Source organism: Ischnura elegans, chromosome 4 (assembly GCF_921293095.1).
Source record: "Ischnura elegans chromosome 4, ioIscEleg1.1, whole genome shotgun sequence".
Lineage (NCBI taxonomy): Eukaryota > Metazoa > Arthropoda > Insecta > Odonata > Coenagrionidae > Ischnura > Ischnura elegans.
The window spans coordinates 116,898,452-116,907,591 of NC_060249.1; the positions used below are offsets into that span (position 1 = coordinate 116,898,452).

The 9,140-nt window shown below is 43.9% G+C and overlaps 1 protein-coding gene across 1 annotated transcript; it reads left to right on the top strand.

Moving 5' to 3' along the window:
- The first annotated feature begins 2,614 nt into the window (after positions 1-2,614).
- Positions 2,615-5,112, top strand: LOC124157937 (fork head domain transcription factor slp2-like). The gene has a single exon (XM_046533039.1). It carries the CDS (start codon positions 2,830-2,832, stop codon positions 4,069-4,071), a length of 1,242 nt encoding a protein of 413 aa, XP_046388995.1. The 5' UTR covers positions 2,615-2,829; the 3' UTR covers positions 4,072-5,112.
- Positions 5,113-9,140: the final 4,028 nt, after the last annotated feature.

The following is a 9,140-nucleotide window of genomic DNA, read 5'->3' on the forward strand; positions in this document are numbered from 1 at the left end:
GATCGAATGTCGAAATGTATTTCGATGATTCAACGGAGAGGTTTACGGGATATGAACCGCCTTCATCCATATTTGTAAACAACACTTTCGCCGGAATTGCGTCTGCATTCTTCGATGCGAGCGAAACTGTTGTCCATAAAGACACACGCGATCCGTATTCCGTAAAGCTCTACGCTGAATATTTACCACACCACGAAAGCCTTCGCAAGGATGTAGATATTTTGATGAGTCGACTTAACCGTGATACTTGTCATAGCAGCGTGTGCCTCAGTGCCGGTTCGACTTCCGTGACCGCGTTCTTCGCTTGTTTTGCGTCTCTTCGCCCTCCCGGCGTCGATTCTCGTCCCAACTCGATTTTTTTTCATTCCCTTATCAATTCATCATCCCGCTGGCTGATTTGATCTTCTTTTTACTCCACATTCAGACGATGCCCTACGTGTGCCGGGTCTAACCACGGTGATAACTTTTACAGGAGTCACCCGCACAAACTCACAAATTTTGTGAAAAATCCATAGAGAAAAAATCGTTCACCTTGACCGGAATGCTGGTCAAGGCGAATGATTTTTTTCTCTGTGGATTTTTCGCACCCTACGTTTAGTAATGTCAAGTTATGGTAGACATGATAACGAGAAGAATATAAAGGAAATAGCCTGAAAGACAGAGAGATTTAAAATGTCACTTTACTATCAAGGATTGCAACAGTGTATCGATTAAAATATTAGATAGGTTACTCTATCGGACGGCTAATTGCATCCTTATCTTTTACATTGTTTTAACCTTGCATGGATTTACTATAGGAGTTACTAAACGTTGGAAAGTTCTGCCTTTACGCGAATTTGAGCGTATTTTTTTGTAATCATGCCAAATGCGTTTATGACCGCGTGATGTTCATTTGGAGATCCCATGGTGCACAATCAGCAGAATGTATGCATTGCATCAACCTAAATTCCGTCTCTATATTTTCCCAAAATGATCCTCATTTCGTCGTTCCTCCTCCCTTCTCAACACTCCCTCTCTCCGTCTCTTTCCATTCTCTTGACATATCTCACTCACGCCATAATTTCAACTTTCAGTCTTTTAGTCTTTCTTGACTTATTATTTAGTGTTACCAAAATTTTTATTCCTAATTATGACTTTAATTACCATGCTGCTGCTATATTTATTTATTTATTAAATTATTCAAACACAGCCAAAATGGCCTTTGCATTGAATACAAAACAAAATCTGCAGCTTTAACAAATGTAAACTATAAAAAACTATAAAAAGGATATAAAAAAGAAAAAAATGGATTCAGTAGATGGCTTTTCGAAGCTGCCTCTTGAATAATCTTATGGGCATTGAAAGATCCAGGGAAGGGTGAGTACTCGAAATGGTATTGAAGGAGGTAGGGAATCTGTAAAAAAGTGATCTCTGAGAGAGAGAGAAAGACGGAATTTAGGTTGGTGTAGTAGGTGGTTATTACGGAGGGAGCGGGAGGGAATGTGGATTTATATTGCTACTTTTGGCGTTCAGTAAATTAATAAATGCTTTCGTTCATTATGAATACTTGGGAAATCATTGGCATTTAGAGAATCATCAGCATAGGTATACATACTTTCCCACACAGGGGCGTAGCTAGGAACTAAGGCTAGGGGCTTTTAGGCGCCACTAATATTGGGGGGTCTAGTGGGCATGTATTGCCTGTCAGGGTAAGCGGGAGGTGCGGGGGTCCTCCCCTAGAAAATTTTTATTTATTTATTTCAAAAGCCCACGTACAGCAATTATTGCCAATTTACAGTGGCGCAATAACAAGAAGATAAATGGATAAATGGTTTGATAAATGAGATTTTTCAGATAAATGGTTCAAAATTGTGAGTTTTACGGCTTTCTAATGGATATTTATTATCCTTACACTATACTATAGGTAATATTAATCCAATTAAGCAAAATGGATTAAACTTAAAAAATATCTTTGAGCTCTGGGGGGAATTTATCCATCAAAACCCCCCTCGCTGCGCCACTGATCCCACAAGCCGCCTTAATAGGAGTGTGGCAGGGGATGACAGGACGTCTGGCTTTGAGAAATGTATCAAATCACATGTACCGAATTATTGAAACGCAAGTATCGATTCACATTCACCGAATCATTGAAATGAACCGAAATCCCACTCTCGTTCGTTCTTTCTTTCTTCGTCCACGGACAAGAGTGTAATACCGTCGGTCCCCACCCGCCAAGGGGGCAGAGCTGCCCCTCTCTCTGCCCCCCCCCCTTTCACCTGCGCGCGCCTCCGACGGTGTGTACGCTGGGGCGGGTCCCGTCGGCAAACATTCTCCCTATCTTCCAATCCGTTTGTCGACGTCTCCGCTCCGATTGGTCTTCCGGCGGTGAAGTGGGCGTGGTTTTAGAGGCGGCCCGCCCCCCTGGGAACGGCGGGTGGTCCGGAGGGAGTCGCCGCCCCCCTGCCCCCGACCATGCGCCCTCAACCACCACCCCTCTCTTCAAAAAGGGACGAAGCGGAACGAAAGGAGACGTCTTTCTCGCCCCCACCCTATCCACAAACAACCTCCCTGCCCCCTCATATATAATCCTCCCCCCTCGCTGCCTCACTAGTGACGAGAACTCCGAGCTGACAACACGTGCGTCTCTCTCTCTGTCTGCAGGACCTTCAGTGCATATTCACTTCCATCCGTGCTCCCTCTGTGAAAAGTGACTGCTTTTCTCCGTGTTCGTTTTACGGCAGACCAAGCCGGACTTCCCGCGCCGAACTTTTCGCATCGAGCCGTGTTTTTGTGGGGATAAGTCTGCGGTTTGTGGATACGCCACGGTCTCAGAGTTTCGCGGATGACATCATGGTGAAGGTTGATGGCCCGGTGGTGCCCGCCATGGCCGCCCGTACTCCGCTCAAATCCTCCTTCAGCATCAGCTCCATCCTACCGGAGACGGCCGCTCGGCCTCCCAGCCCTCCGCCGCCGCCGCCCGCGCATTCGGACGCCGACTCAGATGAGGACCTCGACGTGACCGGTGGAGAGGAGGACGAAACGTCTTCGACCCGCCCCGGGCACGCCGCCTCGCCCTCCGCCCCGGCTTCCTCCGCCACCGCCCCCGGGGGCGAGGGCCAGGACGACGCGGCCAAGAAGAAGCACGAGAAGCCGCCTTACAGCTACAACGCGCTTATCATGATGGCCATTCGGCAGAGCCCAGAGAAGCGACTCACGCTCAACGGAATTTACGAGTTCATCATGAAGAACTTCCCCTACTACCGCGACAACAAGCAGGGATGGCAGAACTCGATCCGCCACAATCTGTCCCTCAACAAGTGCTTCGTCAAAGTTCCCCGCCACTACGACGACCCGGGCAAGGGCAACTACTGGATGCTGGACCCGTCGAGCGAGGACGTGTTCATCGGCGGGACGACGGGCAAGCTCCGCCGGAGGTCCACGGCCGCCTCCCGCTCTCGCCTGGCCGCCTTCAAGCGGACCGTGGTGGCGGGCGGGCTCTTCCCCGGCTCCCCGTACCAGTCCGCCGCCGGCCACCCCTGGGCCCTGGGGCCCCTGGGACACCTCTACGCCTCCGCCCCGCCGCCTCCGCTCTACAGGTACGCCCACCCCGCGGCTGCGATGGCTGCGGCCGCCGCGGCTGCCGTGGGCCCGTACCATTCGTACCACTCCGCGGCTGCGGCTGCCCTCCTGCCCCCGGCCGGACTTCCGAAACCCACCCCCACGCACGCCTTCTCCGTGGAGAGGTTATTAGCCCCCGGACCCCACGAACCCTCCCCGCTGAGGCCTTCAGTGTCCCTGCCACCGCTCCTCTACCACCCCGGCGGGCCGCAGTACGACTTCTACGCCACGCTGCGCTCCCTGGGCCCGGCGGCCGCCGCTGCGTTGCTGGCGCATCACGGGGCCCAGGCCCCGCAAGCTCCCTCGTCCGTCTCCGCGGCCCCCACGAGCACCACCACCACGGCCGTGGGCCCCATCTCCTCGTCGTCCTCTTCTTCGGCGGCGTCTTCTGTGGTCGTCGCTCCGGGATCGAGTCCCGAGCCCACCGCCCCGGTCATCTACAAGCCCGTGAGTGTACTGGCGAGGCCAAGCTAGGTTGGACCGCTAAGTGGTGACTAATCCCTTCCCGTGTGATAATAATGTCTTATCTTTTCAAGCGCGTTGACCGCATTACCCCGGCCCTTAGGCGATAAAGAGGGCCAAAGCTTTTGACTGTGATCTCATCGACAAAGAGTGGAAGTGCGCGCACTTGTATGACAAGCGAAAACGTATTTAATTTATCGGAGTAAATGTGGAAAATGAAAAAAAATGCCCGAGGCATTGCCGCGAAAAAGACCTTTTTCTCCGGCTTTTTTTTCGTGTGATTTCTTTGTTTGAATGTGCCATAAGAACATGCAATGTTAATTATTTTGTTTTTGTTTTAATTAATCCTAGTGACGGTTGAACAGACTTATGGAACGATTGTGTGCCGCATTAGGATGTTTTATTTTCTTCGCTCGCGTCTGTTTCGAAGAACTACAGTTGACGATTCGCACTGACCTCTTAACCACTCACTTTGTGTGGGAAACCCTTTTATTTATTCGAAATGTGAGGCTGTGTGTGGATATTGTTATTGCAAATTCGGTTTCGGCCGTTACTCACATGCTCTTTCGGAATGGAAATTTACTGGCTAAGGACCAAGTTGACCTTCGGATCTCAAGGCGGTGGAGCACACGACAGTATGGTCTAACCATTTCCCAATACAAAGGGAAGGATCTTTAGCTCCTAACGCTAGGCCAGCTGTTTTTGGTTTTTTCGCTGGCTTCCCCACGTTCCGATGTCTTTCCATCATCATCCCTGCACCCGATTGGCAAGAACCTCTTCTTACTTCACTCAGTAGTGTGCTCCTTAGCCCATACCGTCGTGTGCTCGTCCTTTGTGCAATCCAAGTTCTTCATTGTAAAAGAAAGAAAAAGGTCCCATTCCAATCCTGGACAATCAATGAACAATGAGATAATACCAATGAAATGAGCGGTTGTCGAAACCCAAGGCTACCCTGCCGTCTTGTAAATTGTGTAAATGAAAGGAGTGTAGAATTGAACATAAAATATTGTAAGTATGTTGAAGAAAATACAGAGGAGATTCCTAAATTATAAATTGTAGTATTTTTTTATCTCTCAATATTTCTTTCTTCATGATGAACCCATGTTTGACGAATGGTGACGTGAAACACTCACCATATGGTCCCCGAGGTGTTGCAATCTTACGCGTCATAGCCCTAATGTTATGGCGTCCTCCGGAGTAGTTTCACGGTACATTACTGAGTCATATTTCACTGGCAGTCAAAGGGTTTGTATCCATTCGTGGAAGAGAATTGTAAATTATCCACGGCACTGCTCCTATGTTTCACCATTTGAAACTGAGGATTCACTTTTTTGCTATGCGGAAGTGAAAGAACCAAGTTTATTTTTAAAAAAAATTGAATATCCAATACCTTTGGGTGGAGATGGGTACGTTTATCACGTAGTTTTCAATTACCCCTAGTTGGTGTCCCTCTGGCATAAGTGATGCATTAATCAATTAAAATTAGTTATTCATTGGTGGATGGGTCTTAAACTTGGTCTCACATGGATGGATTTGTTCGTGATCCTTTTTCTGATTGCCTAAGTTCACTCTCTAAATCTTCTGCCCACCATCACGTCTATAATTAGCATGTGGTACTAATTTATTCCCTCATCAGTTTACTTTCTTCATTGTCATCTTCGTATCTATTTTCTATTATCATGCACTTTTCCAGAACTCGCACACAATCAATCAGTTTGATCTTTTTCATTCTCAATACCGTGTCTCAAATCTCATGCAGTGGCTGTAGCGTTTTCATGATATTGTACAGGTTTTACTGAAACTTAACGCTAGCGCTTAATTTATTGGGATGCCTGGATAAATTCCAAAAAATCATACTCCACCAGATCTGTTTAATGATATTCAATGCATTTTCAACTTGAAATTTTATGAAGCATGGCGTAAATTACACAATAGATTTGATATGAACTTTCGAATCTTCTTCAAAAGAATACATAATTCGTAAAATATTATTACAGGATATACCAGGAATTAGATGTAGAGAAGATTATATTGTAGAAGAGTATTTTTCGGCATCACTGGCCAGTCACGAATCAAATTATGTTTTAAAAATGGATAAGATGGAAGATTCTTCCTTGTCTTCCAAAGCTACGAGCTAATTAAATCCCAAATTTCACTCATTTATCCTCCCATTTAATACGGACTTAGTGTTTTTAGCTTAATTTTTTTATTAGATCTCAAAGACCAGCGGTAACCTCTTTCAAACACCGTAAGTGTTTCTTTTTCTTTATTACTGTCCAATGTTTATCATCAGAGAGCGTGGCACTTCAGGTTAAACTTTTTCTAGCGATTTTCTTGAGCTCATGATAGTTAATTTATACTTTACTGTAGTTTTTATTCTCCTGAAGCCTATTCTCATGGGCCTTTCAATGTCGCAGGTTTCTCTGAGGATTTTCACATATTTTTTTGTAATTCGCACATGCAGGGATAGCAAGATTCAACTTTCAACGCAGTGAAATTTCCTGTACTTAAATTTTGCTATCGTTTGAGGCAAGATCATGTCTGTCTCTCAGTCTTTTGCCTCAGTATTTCAGATAATCAGCTGAAGATTACAAAAGTAATGCTGGAACTCGGGTCGACGTAAATTTGATTTAGTGAATTTTCTATTTTATTCCAGCATTGCGTATATCGGTAGTAAGACAATCCAAGTAATAATACTTCTTAGGCACCGAGGCTCCCAATCATCACATTGACGCTAACATTTAATTTTATTCACTTTTTACAAATCTTAAATAGGTAATACTTAGTGAAAATAAATCTTACGTCTTACAATATTAATGATAGCAGTCACGTAATCATTCGTTCGTTTTATAGTATGGTAAATAATTGTTTACCGGCAAACTATATTTTAATTCGTAATAATTTTACATAAATGTGTTCATAATTTCGCATTATTGCCGCTATAATGATTCTGGTTTTGTAATAAATGCTATTTCAAATTTTGCAATGCTTAATTAATATTATATTTTTAGTTAATATCGTTTATTTAACATGGAAATGACGCCACAGTGGGCTTAAATACCAGAAAGAATTGTTGACTCATGAACATAACAATTGAATTACTTCGTCTTGTGTAGATATTAATATTCTAATATTTCACCTGAATAGATGTGTCCGCGATGGCAAAACATTTTTTCCTTGTAACATATTCGCAGAGTATTTGTTTTGAACGGTGCAGGGTGACTGGTCTCTTGTTGATAGCTCGAGTTCGCAAAATACGGTCCGCTCGTTTCCAGGCCGACGCTCCGCAGGGAAGAGGTCCTTTTGGGATTATTTCGGAGAGAAAACACGAGGCGCCCCTTCCCCGCTCAGTCAACCGAGAGTGTGAAATGTGTGCTTGAAGGGTGGGTTGGTTAGGGGTGGGGGCGGGTTTTCCGTTCGGCAGCCGGGGGAGGGTGTGGAGGCGGGGTTACCCCCCACATCCCAATCATCCTCCGGCCCCCGATTGCTGATTTTTGGAGGATTGATTCCGATAGAAAGATAGCCAGTAGGAGATAAGTATATTTTGAAATGAACACTTGCAATTTCCCACGATGATAAAACTTTTGCTCCAACCGAGGTTTCGATTTTAATATATCATCTTCAAGGTACAAAAAAGGTTTTTTTACCATTTTGTGCGTTGAAGATGATGAGGTATCATCTAAGTCTAGGGTGGGGTAAAAAATTTACAATCCTGGAAAATTGCGTGTTTATTTCAATGTGGAAAATTTCCTCTTCATCACGCTTGGATCTTCGGATTTTAAAATTGTAATTAAACCATGAAGCAGATTCCGGTGGTGTAAGGCAATCAATGATCTGCAAAGTATTTTGACAGGAGTTTATAGATTTTAGTGAAAACCAGAGCACTGAAGGAATTTTGAATGCCTTTCGTAGTTTCAAACAATTAGCCGTAGATGACGCGATGCCTAGTAAACAGAAGAAAATTAATGTGGAACCAAAGTGGTATAATGGTGATGCCTGAAGCCGCAAAGAAATATGCATTCACAAAAAGGGCGCCAGTCAGTATCCTACCGAAGAAAAACATAATAAATGAACAGAGAAATATGGGAGAGCGAAATAAACAGCAAAAACGGCCAGAAGAACATTAATAAGATTCAAATATAAATCAAAGCCAAGAAATCGTTTTTAAGCGTCGATGGAAATTTTTAGAATCAGATCAAGAGTACCGTATTTGCATTAATCTAATACCATACCTTTTCTCTTACGAGCTCATGAAAGAAAGTTATCTTCCCTTTTAATTACAAGCTAAGTCTTCTGCTGCAATGAAATACATGCAAAATCAAGTTACAAACTAAAAGGTTAATGGGAAATATCACTAAATGCACTCAAATTGAAAACCATTTTTGCTGAATTTCTGCATGAACAAATTTCGAGAAAAGGAGTTTGAATGCTATCATTCTTTGTTGCAAAAATTATAAAATTTTCCATAGAATTTTTTCGCTGGTCGAGTTTCAAAGGAAGATGCTAATTTGCTAGGTAAATCATTGCAGGTCCGTAAAACTTTTCCTTTAAAATTCTCGCTATATTTCCGCCTAAATGATGCAGGTGCTGTTGATTGTGTGTTTTCAATTGGAAAAGTTGTCTTGCCTTTGTTTCCTTGAGAATGGCACGATGCTCCGAAACTTATTTCGCTTTGTTAGAAATTATCTATGTGTAGTTATGAAAACTAGCATCTCCCAATGATCGTCATGAATGCTTTTTGCCAAGAATAATATTCTGGAACAGTGTATGTTTCATCCAAAGTATTAACTTGCCATCGCAGACCAGTCCTTGTTAAATTTTCCTTGTTGAAATTGCCGACATTATTTCGTTGAGGATGGGGGATGATTTTTCTCGAAAGCTGTCCGCAATTTTAAAGCCCTTGTCCTCATGGGGAATGAGAAAACCTTTTCAATTGATTCTAAGTATTGTTGAAATGACACATTGCAATATTTCCACTTATATATTCCATATATATATACTATAAGTGGAAATATTGCAATGTGTCATTTCAACAATATTACGAACTTCCACCACATCGTGCCTAACATCATACAAGTGAT